General features: G+C 34.1%; 1 protein-coding gene across 1 annotated transcript in view; it reads right to left on the reverse strand.

Moving 5' to 3' along the window:
• Positions 1–3,051: 3,051 nt before the first annotated feature.
• Positions 3,052–18,829, reverse strand: part of SCN3A (sodium voltage-gated channel alpha subunit 3) — a 116,837-nt gene continuing 101,059 nt past the window's right edge. Inside the window, exons 22-28 of the mRNA XM_064586640.1 lie at positions 14,546–14,668; positions 11,748–12,020; positions 10,825–10,878; positions 9,874–10,011; positions 8,708–8,812; positions 6,809–7,079; positions 3,052–6,290 (exon numbers count right to left, since the gene is read on the reverse strand). Of these exons, the coding sequence (XP_064442710.1) occupies positions 5,095–6,290; positions 6,809–7,079; positions 8,708–8,812; positions 9,874–10,011; positions 10,825–10,878; positions 11,748–12,020; positions 14,546–14,668 (2,160 nt within the window). The 3' untranslated portion in view covers positions 3,052–5,094. The remainder of the gene's footprint in view (positions 6,291–6,808; positions 7,080–8,707; positions 8,813–9,873; positions 10,012–10,824; positions 10,879–11,747; positions 12,021–14,545; positions 14,669–18,829) is intronic.

The following is an 18,829-nucleotide window of genomic DNA, read 5'->3' on the forward strand; positions in this document are numbered from 1 at the left end:
TCAGTAGTGTTTGCTAGGTAAAAAACATTACTTGTAAACATAGTTACTAGGTGTACGGTATTTCCAAGATATTTGTATATATTTAGCTGATTATAAAGGTGGATTGTCTGAATTTACATGTTACTAAATTTGAGAATTGTCCTCCATAAGGCCTGAAAAAGTTTATTAGTATTTCTTGTTTGGCACCTAAATATATTTGTGTGTTTCTGCAAGAATCAATTATACTAGCAATATATCTGAACATTGATAGTCACATATTCTGCTAGTCCTAAAGGAAAAAAAGGTGACGAAATTAATGACATGTGTCCCATACATTGGATGTGCTACAATCTATTAAGAGGAGATAAATGCAAAGGAGGTAATACAGCACAGTGTGATCACATTAGGAAATCTGGGGAGAAATGATTTATTTCTACTTGGGGAACTCTGAGGAAGCTTCCTAAATGATGATGATACTTGAGACAGTTCTTGAAAGATAAGCAATGATTTGCCAGGGAAAAAAAGAGAAGGTAGGACATTTCAGGCAAAGACAGTAGACAGATGTCCAAGACAGGAGAGATGTCAAAACATTATGTAACTAGAGAGTGTGTGATTCTGAGGGGTAGGAGGCATGAGTTGTTGAGTGGTGGCCAATGATGGATGTTACAGTAGAATAGGTAAGGGGTATATTACACAGGGATTTATTTGTTTGTTTTTACTCCATAATGGAAGGGGAAGTTGATTTTCTGAGCAATGAGGTGCTGTCAGGTTTAGAAGATTTCAGATATGTACTTCAGTATGTCATCTGGCTAAATTATGGAGAACAGAGATTCTGCAGAGAAGAGGAGGGGAGAAGCTCTGCTGACAAAAGGATCCATAGGACTCAGTAACAACAAAAGTTTTTGAAAAAAATAAAATGTTTTAGATGTTAGTATAAGAAAATGATGTGTGTCTTTTACTCTTTTGTAATAAAAACAGTACTCTAGGGAATATAAGACTTAAGCCCGTCTTGAAGTTTTGTGGCAGTTGTTAATGACAAGAAGCAAGTACACTTGTGGTTCTAGACAATTTTACAAGTAAAGTTGTAAATTTTTAGTGGCTTTGTTTTAACCACTTTTGTTATATATACACTTACATATAAAGATTTTATTTATATTTTTATATGAGAGAGAGAGTGAGAGAACACAAGCAGGGGGAGTGGCAGAGGGAGAGGGAGAAGTAGACTCCCCACTGAGCAGGGAGCTCCATGCAGGGCTCTATCCCAGGACCCTGAGATCATGACCCAAGTCAAAGGCAGATGCTTAACTGACTGTGCCACCCAGGTGCCCCTCATTTTTGTTATATATCAGGTGTTGTCTTTTAAAAATCTATAACACCATTAAGAAGAAATGATAGCCATTCTTTCATTTATTTAACGCATCCTTCATTTTGTGGCATAAAATCTTTGAGGACAAGAAAACTTTCTTCTTAATGGGGCTAAGGTCAAAGCCAAATGTGTTTCTGTCTATTTAAGTTTATCTGAATATTTTAAAAGGTTTATTGACAATTCATATTTTTTTCCTTAAGTATTACCCATAGAGGGAAGATTAATCACTTTGAATAGACAAGTTGACTTTGAACATAGGATTTTAGAATTAAAGACCTATTAGAGACAATAGCCTCTTTCAACAGAGGAGGAACCTGAGGGGCCAGAATTTGATTTGTCTGAATTAACATTGCTAATTTGATGCCAGAACTGATATTGAAAGACAAGTGTTGGAACTCTTGTTTCAGTCTTTTTGGTATTTTCCATTTCTGCAAAAATGGTCAGCAAGAACTTTCTTTATGATTACTACTGAATGGTTTGAAATGCACAAGAGTGATTTTCATGTTATTTTATTGTATTCTAGTTATTTGGAAATTAGTAAACATATAAGTTTATATAGCCATTATCTTTTGGCTATAATATTTAAAAACTGGAATGCCCATTTTCTTCCTCCATACAAATGTTCTTCCCTCACTAAAGGGCAGCCATTCAGTATCACTTATTGGTGAGTTTAAGTTTCCTTAATTTCATAGTATTATTTCTGTGTCTAAGTTGATTATTTCTAGTATGTTATTTTATTTTTAAATTTTTTTCTAGTATGTTATTTTAAACAATTTTGTCATGAAGTTCAATAATAGAAGCATTTTTCTTGTGGAATTAGTTTTTTAAAAAATCTATTAAGCTATATTAACAGCTCTATATTTGAACAGTATTTTCAGATTATCTGTTAGCTAGATAGGTATATTTTTTAAAGTATTTTTTTTTTTTCAGCTGAAGGCTCTTGTGATTATTTTAGAAGACAATCATTTAGCTATAATGTATATCAATTAATAGAATACTTGGCTAAGATTATATGATGGGATGCCTAAAAAGGCTAAGGGTTTTGCAAAGTTATACTTGGCTTCTCTGTGGTGTTGGTGAGATCTGAAAATTGACTTTAGCAGAAAGTAGCCAATGAATTCCTCTGAAGTCAGTTTATATCATTTACATTGAGGAAATTATGAAATGCATATTTAGATCTACTTCGCCTTAACAACGGGGGTTTTCCACTGAGAATAAACATTTTGTTTTGAGATGACATAAATCCAAGGGACCAAAAAAAAAAGTTAACATAAATTCTCAATCACTGCATCATTAATACTTTATATGTAAATAGGAGTTCATAAAACACATTTAAATAACAAAGTATGTAACCTTTGCTACCTACCAAGAAATTTGGCGGTGGTATCAATAACACTGAGAGGAGTTGAGATTAAAATGCTTACAGCCAAGGGAAGTAATTGGTATTGACAACCATTGTCAATAGCTACTATTATTGAAACTGCAAGTTGGAACATGTGGATTTGATCCTTTGCACACAAAAAAGTTCACAAAAACTGCTTTTCATAGCTTTTATTCTGTAGTACTCCTTGGTGGATCATATATTAGGTTGTTATAAAATCCATGTGAACTTTTATGTATACAAATGTCATATCAAGTACAGGTGTCATTAATTATGTATATTTTAAACATCCATCAATAAAAAAAACAGAGGCCAAGAAGTTAAATATAATAAAAAATGAAATATTTATTCTTTTGGCTCAATAATGACGTAGCTCACCATTCTTTTTAGTAATAGCAATTCCCTGCATGCAGTTCATTAGTACACTACAAGTAAATAGTTTCGTAAAAGGTTAACATTAAACTTTTGGTTTGTGCAAAAAACAAAAATTTATATCATGTTAGGTAATTGCACAACTTTGCCACTTTGTTCATGGCTAAAAAGGACAGAGCCCATGTTATTCCTCTAATAGCTCTAGTGTAGCAAGAATTAAAAAAATAAGACTAGTCTGCATAAGCAAATACTACAAAAGTTTGAGTAAAAAAAAATTTCCATGAATAATGGGTAATATTGAGGCAACCATAGTTGGTAAAAAATGATCTAAGTTTGAATATTGACCAATGTATCTCCTATTGGAATGGTAGAAAATAGATTATAGCAAAGAAATCCACAAAACCCATTGTCTAACTTTTATTTTAGGAAATTATTCATTGAAAAGTCTTACGGATTCAAAAGTTTGGAGTTGTGATTAAAAATAAAAAGCAAAAGCATAAAGTAAAATAAATTGCCATGTCATCAACCTGAAAATAATTTTCTTATGTACAAAATGCAACAAATAAAATTGATCATATTTTTACATTATTTATATTTAAACAAGTTTTGGACATATTTTTAGCAAAATATGAAGTATAGGTTTTGACAATAGGCAGTACTCAGTGTGTTTCTTTGAAATATAGAGAGACACCATGTGACATTCAAGTTGAATTAAAAATGCAAAAGTAAAGATACTTTTAAGTAACTGCAAGCTATTCTGCTTGACATACTGGATAGAGCTGTTTGAATTCACTCTACCAACATGTGACTTCTAACCAAGGCTTGTGAAGAATGTGTTGAGTAAAATAGAGCAGCATAGGCAATATTAACATGCATTAGTGATAGTCTTCAAACTATTTATGTTTAATGAATGGTACAGGATACATCCCTGTTGGAAGCTTGCAAAAGACACATACACTGTGGTACATATTTGATTTAAAAGATATTGTTTAGCAGAATATATATATATATATAATATATGTATATTATATATATATATTCCTGCCCAAACATGCACCGCAGGATAAAATAACTATTTACATAACAGGGTGTGTTGAATTGACATAAAATATCAGCTTTGCTGAGAGTAGAAGATGGCAAAGCAATACTGCAGCAGAAAGTGGGACAACTATTCTAAAGTGACACTTTAGATATACTTTTTCTAGATTTTTTTCATTTTGTTTTTGGAAAGCATTTAACCAAATTAAATATAGAGCTCTGGAACTTAGAATAAAATTTGCACTTGCGGAAACAATATTTGCATAAAAATAATCTTTTAAAAATTAGAGGAGACTTTACAGGCACATAACTGTTCAGATATAAACAAATGTAACAGACTAAAACACTTTCAAAATTAAAGCCATCTAGAAAACGGAAGTACCTGAAATTATTGACATTAGAATATTTTTTTCTGGTTTTGAGCACGAATTTTATCTCTCAAAACACTTTTGCTAATTATTCGAGAGACTTATGGAGTAGGAACACAGGGCTCTTATATGCTTTTTTCTCAACTTAAATTGCATTTACAAAAATAGTGACATAGTATTATGAATAAACTATGAATTAGGGAGCAAGGAAATCCACTAGAACAAATTTTGTAAAAATATGGCAGATATGGAAGTTAAAAATAGAGTGGATGCAAGTACTGTACTAAAGGTGTTTGGTGTAGTTACAACGATCACTTTGCACAGTTATCCCTACAGTCTAGATAGCCAATGAGTTTCTCTTCAGCAGTGTCAGCTGGTAATGAAGACAGCAACCTCTTGTCAATCTTGTTGATACCCTGACTCACAGAGTTGTAGTGATGGAGAGGTCACTGTCTTGTTATAGGCACTGACCATGAGTATTTATTAAAACAGTCAGTTTGGCATAGACCTCTGGGAGTCCAGTTGACACATAGACTTTACCATCGTAGGCTGTAAACAATTGATCACAAAGATAATTCTTTGTTTCTTTTTTACTTTTGATTTTCCCTGACCTCTTTCCCTTTGCTTTCTTTTTCTGGTTTGTCTTTCTCAAACTTTTCTTTGTCTGGCTTTGTTACACTGTCATAGGAAGGAGGAGATGTGGTAGAGGAACTTCCATCTGTTTTTTCTGGGGTGGAGTTTCCATTTAATTTGTCAATAATCATGTCTTCTTTGATAGGTAAGTCAATCCTTCCTTTAATTGCCTCTTTGTTATATTCACTTGATACCTTTTTTAACCTTTGTCTTAAAAGATAACATCTGAAATTACGCTGAATGATAGCAGCAGACACCTCCTCTTGTTTGCGTTTTAAAGTGGTTGTGATGGGTTCATAGGAGACTTTGGAGGGGTTTGATGCCATGAACCGGTCTTCCATCTGTATTCGAAGGGCATCCATCTCTCCACTCTCACCCAAAACACGCTTTGTAAAGGCAAATAAAATGTCGAGGCAGTGGATCCGGTCCCCACTCACCATGGGCAGGTCCATGGCGATGAGCTGGACTTTGTTTGGTTTGGCTATGAGGAGAGGAGGATCCAGGGCAGCTGCAAAATCAGAGAGCTTGGAGAACTCTATAAACTGGGTGGCATCGGGATCAAACTTTTCCCAAACCTCATAGAACATCTCAAAGTCATCCTCACTCAGGGGCTCTGCACTTTCTTCAGTAGCAACACTGAAGTTCTCCAGGATGACAGCGATGTACATGTTCACCACAACCAGAAATGATATGATAATGTAACTGACAAAAAAGAAAATCCCCACAGACGGGTTCCCGCAGTCTCCCTTAACTGAACTTCCAGGGTGAATTGTGTCAGGATCACAGTCAGGTGGTGCACTGTTGAGAATAGGTGCTAGCAATCCATCCCAGCCAGCAGAGGTGGTAATTTGGAACAAGCAGATCATGCTGTTGCCGAAGGTCTCAAAGTTGAACATGTCATCAATTCCAGCTTCCTTTTTAACATAGGCAAAGTTGGACATTCCAAAGATGGCATAGATGAACATGACCAAGAAGAGCAGGAGGCCGATGTTAAACAAGGCAGGAAGGGACATCATCAGAGCAAAGAGCAGCGTGCGGATCCCCTTGGCCCCTTTGATCAGACGCAAGATTCGACCAATCCTGGCGAGCCGGATCACTCGGAACAGGGTAGGGGACACAAAGTATTTTTCTATCAGCTCAGCCAGAAACATGCCTATAGAAAAATATAGAAATCAGCTAAAGAGTGAATATTTTATGTTTATATGAATGCTTTATCTTTGCAAGGTTTATGATAACAGCAAGATTGTTACGAGTATAAACTTTTACTAAATATTTGGGTCCACTCCTTAATATTAGTAATTAAAGATTACAGAATTTTATTAAATGATTCTATAACGTTATAAACCAATATAGATTTTTGGAAAGTCCAACAAATTAAATAATCTCAGAGTGTCATGGCAATTTAAGATTATATACGCTCATTTACTATGGAAAGTTATCTCCACACATGAGATGTGCTGATTACAAACAAAGATTATTTCTGAAATCTCTAAATATATTGTTTTCTATTTTTGAATACCTACATTCTTCAGTTAGAGGAAAATGAGCAGTAGTGGTAAACTTTAGAATTATACATTAACATTCTCAGATCTCATTTCCGTGTTGCACAGCTGTCAGGCTTTGGGGAGCTTTACCTACAATGGTACCTCTCTGTAATTAAACTGTTCTTACCTACAATGGAGAGAATCACAACCACAAAATCAAATATGTTCCAGCCGATGGTGAAGTAGTAGTATCTGAGAGAAACGAGCTTTAGCACAAATTCTCCAGTGAACAGGATAATGAACACAAGGTTGATCCGGGACAAAACTAGAGTCATATATTTGCTCTGGTCATCAGTTTCCACCATCATGGTGACCATGTTGAGGCAGATGAGGATCATGATGCTGATATCAAAGACTTGTCTGGTTACAAAATCAAAGACCATTCCTTGGAATTTGTTCTAGAAAGAGAGGAGAGAGAAAGTTAATATGCATATTTCATAAATAATGATCTAGTAAAACTGCAGGTGAAGTCCTTCCATATATGGCCATGAGATATACACCCTTCTCACATTAGTCCAAACAATTCTTTGTGCTCCATGTCTCTTCACATTAAAATACGAGAAGGAAATGAAAAAGTCATATGATAAGAACAAAACGTATTTGATATATTTAAGTTCCATGGGAAGACAAAACTCAGTAAGACATAAATTGGTGGCAATTGGCTGTTAATATGCATGGGCTTTGCTTGATTTAAAAAAAATTATAATTTTTACAAAAAAATTATGAAAACATAATGAAGATTTACAAAGTAGGTTGATACAGACAGACTTTTAGATGGATGAATACCCTAATTCATTTATCAATACTTTAGGAATTTTGGTTTATATATTATATATATTATATATCATATATATTATATGTATATTATACATTATATATATTATATATTATTTCCATCTCTCCCTCTTTGAAAATATGTCCGTCATTATCTATTCTACCTCTTCTAACTATGTGTGTCTGTGTATTTGTTATTTATCTATCTTTCTTCATCTGTTCTTTATCTATGCTTCAACAAAAATGCATGACATTTTTTCTTTGTCTTATTAGCAATCATCTCAGGAGTCACATACATTTATGGTCATGAAATATAGTTCTATTAGGAAAATAAATTTTTAATAATTTAGAATAAAAATATAAAATAAAATTTCATAGCTTAGTGAAAATCAATTTCATGAATTGACCAAGTTTCTTTCTTTTAAATATATTTAAATGACCTTCAGTAAAGCAGATTTATGGTCTTTTGTGTATCCTGCCCTACCTCCCCCCTTGGTCGCTTCCAACATCAACTCCAAAACTCTTAAAAATATGGTAAACTGAAGTCATTGATAGGATTCATGAGGGCTTGTTAACTCCCAGTTCTGGCAATTACAGGCTTTATGACTTTGGGTACGATTTTTTGCGGGCCTCAGTTTCCTTATTCCTTACCCATCTAAGATAGATAAGTTAGAGTACAGCTCTATGATCATAATCCATCGTTATTATGTCTTTTCATATATTATGAAGCTCTACATAGTAAGCATTCTGATTAAGCCTTTTTCTTTTCTCTGTATTTGGTGAAACAAACTATTTTGATGATGGCCTTTTCCTTCCCAAGAAGGTTAAGAGTATTTTCTAGTCATACAAATGGAGAGAACAAATAGTATAGAGGGAAGTGATGGGGTGGGGTGGGAGTTTTCCAGACTCCATCTATTTAAATGGCAAGAGGGTGCCATGAAACAAGGTTGGGTACATTCTTGGAAGCAGTAGGTGGCAGAAGGAATACGAATGCTGCTTTGGAAGCAGTTATTGGGAACCTCAAGTTGGACGTTTTCAATTGACAAACTGTAAAGAGCATTACCTCCTTTTTAAGAACTTAGTAATTCTTATCGAGTGTGGCAGTTGTGAATGGTGTTAAACAATATGAACTTTACAATTAGGGCATATTATACAGTGGTGATATCACTCAGTATGTTCTCATCCAGAGCACTGCCAATTTCATCATATGGAAATAAGGTTTAGAATATTAAAGAAGATGAGTAATTCTTACTGCTGGCCGAGGTATGGGCTTCTGAGGTTTCTTGGATCCAAGTTTCTTCATTGCATTATAGTATTTTTTCTGTTCCTCTGTCATAAAGATGTCTTGACCTCCAAAGTAAAGATACAGTATAAAACTGGTTATAATCTGAACATGTGTTACAACAGCACGTATACAAAAATATTTCTGAGTCTTTAGTCTTTTCTCAATTTTTAAATGGAAATTATCACATATATATATAAAAGCAGACTGCTTTTCTCCTTTATGTGAAATTCTGAGGACTTTACTATTATGTAAAACCTATAATCACATAAATCTCTGATTAGGACAGGATCCTAATTTGATTATATTATGTTTAGAAGGAGGCTCAGGAGTCTCAAATATATTTTTGTGAAAGAAAAAATGTTTTCTTAGCCCATTTCACTGTTTTCCTTCTTTATTCAATAATTTTAAGTACTTTCCATGTGCTAGAAAATGTAACTTATCAGAATTAAATAGATATATGAGACACCAATATCTTGTTGTCACGTGGAGTAGGAAAATGAAAACAGGTGGAAAATGTATAAGGATATATAAAAAAGTATTGCAGAGATCAAAATAAACCCTGAAGACTCAGAAACAGGCTTTATATAGGACGATACCCTTAAGCTAGGCCTTAACAGATGATTAGAGGTATGCTAGGCAAAGCATTCCAGGAAAAGAAAATACCCTATGTAAAGTCATGGAGGTACAAGAGCGTGGCTTGTACAGAAAGGGCAAAAAAATCCATGTAGCTATGTGTGTAACGTGTGATAGGGTGATGGCAGATAATGACTGAGGAGTAGGGAAGTAGATATAGAGATGTGTTGTGAAAGAAAATGAAGCTAGAAAACTGGGTGGAAATAATTCCTGAAATTCTCTGTAAGCAAGGGTAAGCATTAGAGGAGACCCACTGGATGCTTTGAAGCAGTGGTCACATTTTTTGTCACAAAGACACTATAGCAGCTCTGCAGAGGATGAACTTAGAGAGGAACCACCAGCTAGAGGCTGGAAACTCCGCAGCTGAACTGACCACATAGTGAACTGAAAAGAATATAAAAATGATCTAAGTCTGTCTTGACTATGGGTATCCTGATTATTTGGCAGTACAACAGACAGAACCTCAGAATGGGGAAAGCTGAGAGCTAAGGAATACTTATCTTCTTTTTCTGTTGGTTGAAGTTATCTATGATTACACCAATGAATAGATTCAGAGTGAAGAATGACCCAAAGATGATAAAGATGACGAAGTATAAATACATATATAGATTTTCTTCATATACAGGCTGAAGTTTTACCTAAATAATATTGAAAATATTAAAATAATATTTAAAAACATAATAAATACTTAAACTAAGTTAACAATTTGGTGAGTGTTGTTAATCTAGAGTTATTTTTGCCTTTCCCTGAGTTACTGTTCTGCAAAAAAGTTCTTTTTTCAAACTAGTATGATCTAGGATAATGAAAGCTTGTAATTTTTATGCTTGTTCTTGAATATATTTTTCCATTGTGGTTTACTGTACATTTTCTTTAGAGTAAATAACAGGGGTATAACAAGAAATGTTTTGAACCTATTATTAGTTTTATAATTTTTTTTTGCAGCATTTTAAATTTGGGTGGTCTGGAGATGTTGGTTCTTGAAGATAAGGCTTTAATAATAGAACATCAACTTCTAAGAGGAATGCATATATGTTCTGAGGAATTTTTTTTAATTCCTATTTTCAAAATTGAGTTTCCCTGAAACTTGCTTGCTTTTTCCATTATATTTTTGGAAGTTAACTTCACAAACTCTGATTTATCATACTGTCCAGGAATAGGGAGAGGCAAGTTACTTTCTCATGAGCAATGTTCTTGATCTTGAGTCTTACTTATGGACCAGTTTGATGTCTTCTGATCCATGCATCTGATCCATATTAGATACGTATATCAGACATATATTAATCAAAATATCATCTTTATTGAAGTGCATTAACTTAAGAGGATCATTTCTGTATGCAATTATAAATGTCCTGATTGCATCTAGTATAAAATCCTTGGTCATTCACTTAAATTATTACAAATGTTCACTATGGAAAATCTTGTAACTATAAATGTATTTGAGTGATACTTACATCTCGTGAATCAACAGCTGCATACATAATATCCATCCAGCCTTTAAATGTGGCCTGTGAACAATACATATTTGAATTCTGCATGAAAACCTAATCCAAGAATATGCCATTTTACCATATGAAAATCTGATAGTGTTACTACAAGTAAGTTTTTGTATGATATAATACAATTCTCTATCAAGAGATTGAAAGGAATTGAATTGAAGTAGAATATGATTGTATTTAGAGTCTGGAATTCATTTTCTTTGTTTCTCTTGGAAGATACTAATTTTTTTCTACACAAAAATTTAACTAGAGGCTTGATTCATAAAATACCCCTCTCAGTCTCAAATCCTTTCTATACCAAAATATAAGCTCTGTGATTCAAACCTATAGTGTGTTTAAACACAACTCAATTGTTTTCATTAGTGAATTACTGATTAGTTAATATGTGGTCAATTAAGTCAAAATTATTAAACATCATACATTTTGAAATCTACTCCATAAGATTCGTATTTCTGCAAATAGTAGAACCATACCCCTTAAATGTTAGTACAGTAAATTTTCTGGCTAATAATGTAAACATTTAATTCATCACTAAAATATGTACATTGTTATTTTAACATATAAAATTGCTCCTTTGGCAATGATTGCTAAGAAAAACAAAAAACAGTGTAGTAGCACTCAGTAATATAATAAGAAAAAAACTGGGAAGCAGGAATATAAGGCCATATTAAAACATACTAAAAGCTGAACAACTGGGGAAATACATATTAAAGTAACTGCAAAACATCTTAAAGTCAAGTTAAGTTAATAGTATAAGTGTTATCATCAACTACTTTTGTACTGTCAGATATTAATTATTCAAACAAAGAACATCAGATAAATGATTTTTTGTAAAACATTTTGAAAATGTTTCCAGAACTCATACAGTGGCAACTTACCACTTGAAGCAATGCAAGATAGCCAGCGCCAACATTATCAAAGTTTACTTTGACGTTTTTCCATCTAGCTTGCTTGCCAAGAGCCTGACAGTCGCTCAGATTGTTGACTTCACTAACTTCAAACATGTTACCCGTTGTCGTGTTAACACAGTGGTAGAACTTGCCAGCAAACAAATTCACACCCATGATGCTAAAGATCAGCCAGAAGATGAGACACACCAAGAGTACATTCATGATAGAGGGAATTGCTCCAACAAGAGCATTCACAACAACCTGGAAGAGAAAATGAGGATAAGGCTGCTTACAAATTGCTAAAATGAAAACCATTCTTTTCATTTATTTTTTTAATGCTAAAATGGGCATGAAAAGAGTTAAATAAAAATCTAGGTGGATAAGTTGTTTCTCGCAATGTTTTCTAGGACATATTTGATGAGGGAAAACAAACAGTGACACAACTAAAGAGCTAAAGGATTTAGGGAAAGCAAAATATGACAAAGTGTGAAAAGAAATAAAAACCTGATGTAGTAAGATGGAGTCAGAAAATGTTTGTATGCTGGGGAGAAAAGAAAAAAAATGCATTAAATACCAACAGAAGAAATAACTGTCATTCAGCAATACATTTTAATTTTCAAGAGTGTTAATGAATGATGATTTGAAAACATGGTTAAACAAACCCTTTGCAAAAAAAGTATTAATAAAGCCTTAAATCTGCCTTCTCAGATCAAGTCAACTTTTTATAACCATAAAGAATAGGGTTAAGAATTTACAAGGTTCTTTTTTTCTCTTTTGGTAAATCCTAATTTAAAAAAGTATATTAAATGAGATGGAATTTATCTCTGGACATAAAAATACCAAATATGTCCTCATTATTATTCTAAATCTCTCAAATGTTCACTTTGGGGTACATGTTACTTCATCAACCTAAGCTGACCTGTTTCATGAAGGAGAAATTAAGTTACCTATCCTCTCATTAAATTCAAAAGCTTAAGATGTATTTTGAAATCACTAGGGAAGTTGACAGTATCTTTTCTTATCTAATTTAATCTGATTCATATTGGACTCTTTTGTTAAGCATTTATGTTAAATGAAACTATTGTTTTATTTTAAAATAATGTAAATGTTATGTTAGAAATCACCAAAAATTTTTAAATTGACATCAAATCCTGAAATCCAAAAACGTAAAAATTTCATATGCTACTTGAATTTTACTTCTTTTAGAAATTAAGTTATATATATTATACTTGCCATATTTCTTTGTTACTAAAATTTGTGTAAAATGACCTCCACAAATTTTCTTATCAAATGACTGCATGACACATTTTACTGTATTTCATAGCTGGAACATTAATTCTGTCAATAGGATTGAATTAAAAATGCCAAACAGAGGCTCCTGGGTGGCTCAGTCATTAAGCGTCTGCCTTCAGCTCAGGTCATAATCCCACGGTCCTGGGATCGAGTCCCACATTGGGCTCCCTGCTTCGCGGGAAGTCTGCTGCTCCCTCTCCCACTCTCCCTGCTTGTGTTCCCTCTCTTGCTGTCTCTCTCTCTGTCAAATAAATGAATAAAATCTTTAAAAAATAAAAAAATAAAAATAAATAAAAGTGCCAAACAGAATATTTTTTCAGATGAGAACAAATTTATTTATAAGTTTCTTATTTTGTTCATTGCTATCCTCCCTCAAAAAGGAATTGTTAATATGAAACCATGCAAGCAAATGAGGGCTTACGTAGTGTCAGTAATGGCAAAGATTGGTCAAATAGAACTTGAAATTGTATAATAATTTTTATGAATTTTATCTTGTGACTTTTTTTTACCAAGTGGCACTGAAATGAAATTAGCATGTAAAAACAAGTATTTCTTTGTTTACAGTGCTTCTGGAGAGTCTGGAGAGTGGTTTCATTATCCCTGATGAGTGAATCTCTAAGTCAAGGCTGCAGTGTTTTTGTTGCTCTAAACAAACCTAACATAAAAGCCTTATGGCCAGGGAGAAATTCAATATCCATGTGCATTTGCATGCTGTATTAAACAAACCTGGCCTTTGCTAAATAGTGTTTTGAGGGATGTGACAAGTGGTTGTGTATCTAAATAAGTGTGTACTTTATGTGTAGATGCATAAAGTATACGCTAAAGAAGAGAGCTGGAAAATAAAGATGAAAATACACATGCTATGGAAAAAGTGAAACTCATTCAGAATGCTCACTTAAAAGGGCAATCTTTAAAACAAACCCCAGGGGTTTCCTGAAATGCCTAGTTAATTATTCTAACCCCTTATTTTGGTTGCTTAGGATGTATAGATTTTATCAGAGGCTACGATTTAGAGTTGTTTTCTTGTACAACAAGTATTTTTGTTACTGATATTAATTGAAGAAGTAAAGCACACAAAAACCATTTACCTTTCATTCATTACCAGTGATTTTTGAGGAATCAAACCTCCTAATGGGAGGAAGAAAAACCCCTACTAGGATGAATGTCAGTAGTAAAAAATCATTTAAATATGTATAAGCAATGAAAAGAAATAAATGGCAGTACATGTTTTTTTTGGATGTTGTGGAAACATCTTTAACTATCATCAGAAGACTTGGATTCCAGTCCTAGTTCTGCCACAAACAATTTCTGAGGACCCGTTGAAATAAATCTCAATTTCAGGCCGCTGGCCTTAATGATATCTAAGATTCCTGCTCTGAAATTCTGTAATTCTATGAAGTAAATATCAGAGGAGTATGGTACTCCTCTGTATCTAAATCATTACCTACATTTAATTCTGATATGAATCATCAGAGAGCTTTTGTTCTTCTTACCCTCATGCCTTCAAACCGGGATAAAGCTCTTAGAGGTCTTAAAGCTCTTAATGTCCGTAGGGATTTAATGGCACCAAGTTCTGAGTAGCCGAGAGCATTGGCTACCAAGCTAACCAAAGAAACCTGCAAAAAGAAAAGATATTAATAGTTCACCTAGACATAAACTGTCTGCTAAAGGCATAGGATGTGGTGTCTATTCTTTAGTACCAACTAAATGAAATTCAGACATATCTTGGCACAGCCTTCATCTTCCACGTAGTGATTCATCTTATATTGCCAGCCTCATTTCATGTTATTGCTCTTCTTACCAGTGAAAACAACCTTTGCCCATTTTATAAGATATTTCACCCCATGGAACCCCTTTCAACCTGTGCATATATCACTGATGAGTCAGGATTTGGTTCAATAGCCAGATCCTCCATGGATCTGTGCTTAATATCATTGATTGGAAATCAGGTTTCTCTCCTGAACTTATGTAGTATCTTGGTTATGTGTACTGGAGGCATTTCCCATTTAATAGAATCAATTGATTAGATATCTTCTTTCCCCTTCCAGGTCACATAAACTTTTTATGCGCTGGGATGAAACATTCTTCTCTTACTGTGCCTAATACTGTCTGGTTAAATACGCTTTAGTTAATATGTGTTGGATCAATAAATAATGGAATAATTTTACCTGAAAAAAATGTTATCAGACCATGTTGTAGTTTCATAATAATGAAGAAATGTTTATCCAAACTTCCGGACTTATAATTCATAGTGATAATACATCTTCTGATATTTACACATATACTAAATTTTATTTAAATATATGAAAGGTTAAAGAAGACACGCCCTTTTTTGAGAGGAAGACACTTTATTTGCTTAGATTTTCTTTCAGTATAACATTTATTGAACATTTACTATATGCAGGGTTCTGTTCTAAGTGCCTTATGCATATAAATCTTAAGAAGTAGATACCATTACTATTGCCTTTTCACTGGTGAGGGAGTTGAGCCCCCCTCACCCCACCCCCAAGAAAAGGGATGCATGGTAATAAGAGGTGAAATTGGGTGGATCTTGAACCCAAGTGATCTGACTTCAAAACCATATCTTAACCGTTTGCATACATTATCAAAAATTTGTTCCTCATCTGAACCACAAAACACAGGAGATGGTTTAAGTGACTATCTTTTCAGTTCTTGCAAGGATTGTTTTTTTTTTTTTAAGATTTTATTTATTTATTTGACAGAGAGAGAGATAGCGAGAGCAGGAACACAAGCAGGGGAGTGGGAGAGGGAGAAGCAGGCTTCCCGCCGAGCAGGGAGCCCGACGTGGGACTCGATCCCAGGACCCTGGGATCATGACCTGAGCCGAAGGCAGACGCTTAACGACTGAGCCACCCAGGTGCCCAGTTCTTGCAAGGATTGTACAAAGGTAGTACTTTCCTTGATGCATAAGGAGGAGTTAATTCATTATATCCGCTGGATGGTTTAAAGGCACTGGGGCTTAATTTTTGCAAGAAGGGCTGTTGAAAATGGATCTAAATGAATCCTTGTAATGGTTGGATGGAGACTGATCTGCCCAAGAACACATGGTTTAAAGGGTGACATAAAAACTAGAACTGAAGCTTTAAAAGCAAATGGAGCCACTTTTTCCTTGTTGTTTAATTTAGCATACATCTCAGAGAAATTTTTTTAAAAGATTTTATTTATTTATTTGGCAGAGAGAGACACAGCGAGAGGGAACACAACAAGCAGGGGGAGTGGGAGAGGGAGAAGCAGGCTTCCCACGGAGCAGGGAGCCCGATGCAGGGCTCTATCCCAGGACCCTGGGACCATGACCTGAGCCGAAGGCAGACGCTTAACTACTGAGCCACCCAGGCGCCCCCATCTCAGATAATTTAACAGAAAAATAAATGACTAGTGGCAGGATAATTTATTGAGCTAGTCATTTCTGTCTACTGTTCGCCGCTACAGAAGACTGGAAAGATGGGAAAGGTTATTCGAGAACATGCAGGCTTCTATGTTTTGGGCTCCTTTGCCTCGGAAACATTAACAGCTTCTTTAGGCTTCTGGATCTCCTTTTGGAAGACTTCCCTCATGCTCTCCAAGTCCTTTATTTGCGAACTGGGCATTTAAAGGGAAGTGGCTGCAAATTCCTCACAACCTGAAGTAAGGAAGTTTATGGTTTGAAACGAAAAGAAAGGCAATGGCCAAAATCAGATGGATAGGAAATTCGAGATTCAAAGGCTGGGAGACCCACTTGCATATAACCCCCCCCACAGTGGGGTGACTCTGTGAGTGCCTAGAGAAGTGGGGCCTTAGTGAACTGAGCTTCTTTTAATAGACCTCATTCTGTTTTGTGTAGGACAAAAACTCATTTATTGAGTTAACTAATGCAAAAAACTTAATATACCTTAAAGGCAATTTTGAAATAAATAATTTTAAAGATTTGCAATGTACTTAAAATTTGAAGATACCAACACATATTGGTAGTGTGCTTTTTTACTTATTATCTCTGTCTGAGTGGTTAAATGACTAGTCTAGGAAAAGGTAGCAAGGGGCAAGACCATAACTAGAATTTATGTCTTCTGTTTTCTAGTCCAGTGTGTTTTCCACCTCAGCAAACATGTCCCCAACCTTTCAATATATAGTATTTTTATCCTCATCTCTTATGTGCTAAACATAAAAGGCACTCTTGCTAATGTGTGCAAGTGTAACAGAAGCCCTTTGACAAAGACTGAATTTTTAGTATAAATTTATATGAATCTAGGTGCCTCACAGTATAGCAAATATATAAAACTCTCTGTTAGAAGTTTCAGGGGGATGGTTTAGTTGTCATCCACACCTTTCTGCATTCCTATGGCAGTGAGACTGAGAAAGAGAAATAATGCAGGCGGGATTTGATGGTTCTGAAGAAGACCCTAGGAGTTCTGTGATTGGTTAATGAACCATATAATATGAATGTATTTCTCTTTAAAATGGCTAAAGATAATTTTTTTTTAAGGTTCAGTATGAGCAAGTTGAAATGAAAACCATGTAATCACTTCCATGCATTCCAATGATACATTTCAATCCAAACACTTGCATAAATTTTGATGGCAAAATCTAGAAGCATTCTCATTAAAGTGGGCTAAAAGACTATGTCCACTACCAATGTTATTTTTTTAACATTTTCTGGAGAAAGAAATAAGAGCTATATGGATTTGAAAAGTAGAAGAATTCAATATTTGCAGATATATTATTGTTGATGTCAAAAAAAAGGGAATAAAGTGAAATACTATTATAAGCAATACTATAATTATTTTAGGTGCTAACCAATAATTTTTTTCATATATTTTTAAAAAAGTTGTGTAGGAGTCTTTTGGAACTACATACATTTTAAAATATTAACATGAAAAAGTGTAACTTAAAATACTATTTTAAGAAGAAGAACAGAGAGGACTGACCCCACTAGAATTAAAACCAATTATAAATCTGCAATAATTAAAGCTGTCATATTAGTAGACAAAGAAGTTAGTAGACAAAGTCCAAATTAGGCCTAAGACATGCTGAGATTTAGCATGTAGATAAAGGTAGCATTTCAAATGAGAGGTGAAAAAAATAAATGAGAGACCATTTTGAGGAAAATAATATTGGATCCTAACCTCACACTTTATACCAAAATAAATTTCAGACTGGTAAAAAATTAAAATATAAAATAAAAATGGATGAAGAAACACAAACAAAACTCAAACTGTAAAACTGGGGAAAAACCTGGAAAAATGTTTTAATAATCTTGATAAGAAAGGGCCTTCAGAAGCATGAACAAAAACCAAGAAGGAGAAAAAAATGTGACTGATAAATTTGACCAAATCAATGTGAAACATTTCTTCATGACAAAAAACAAAGCCAAGAAGCAAAAACCCAAATAGGAAAAACAATCATATCACCTGTGACAAAATAGCTTATTTTTAAATATTACTTGTTTACCTCTTTACTGTTTGTTCCTTCCTCCCACAAGGTGTAAGCCCTAATAGGGCTTGGTCTGTTCATGTTCATACCTCTTTTGTTTAAAATGGCATATGGCCCTTTTTAGGTGCTCAACACATTTATCAAATAAATGAATAAATGGTAGGAGGTTGGATAGATATCCCATTGCAGTCTCCTTTTACTTTTAGGTAAGGAATTGAAGAGATTACATTTTTTACACAAATTTTTTAAGGTTTGAAAGCTTATTCCTTCTGGTTTGAAGTACTTTACTTACACCTCAGATTTTTTTTTTCCCCCCTTGGTAAGCTTTTGGTAGCTTTTTAGTTTTTTTA

Source organism: Mirounga angustirostris, unplaced genomic scaffold (assembly GCF_029215605.1).
Source record: "Mirounga angustirostris isolate CCGP_5_RB_7025 unplaced genomic scaffold, mMirAng1.0.hap1 SCAF_3, whole genome shotgun sequence".
Taxonomy (NCBI): Eukaryota; Metazoa; Chordata; class Mammalia; order Carnivora; family Phocidae; genus Mirounga; species Mirounga angustirostris.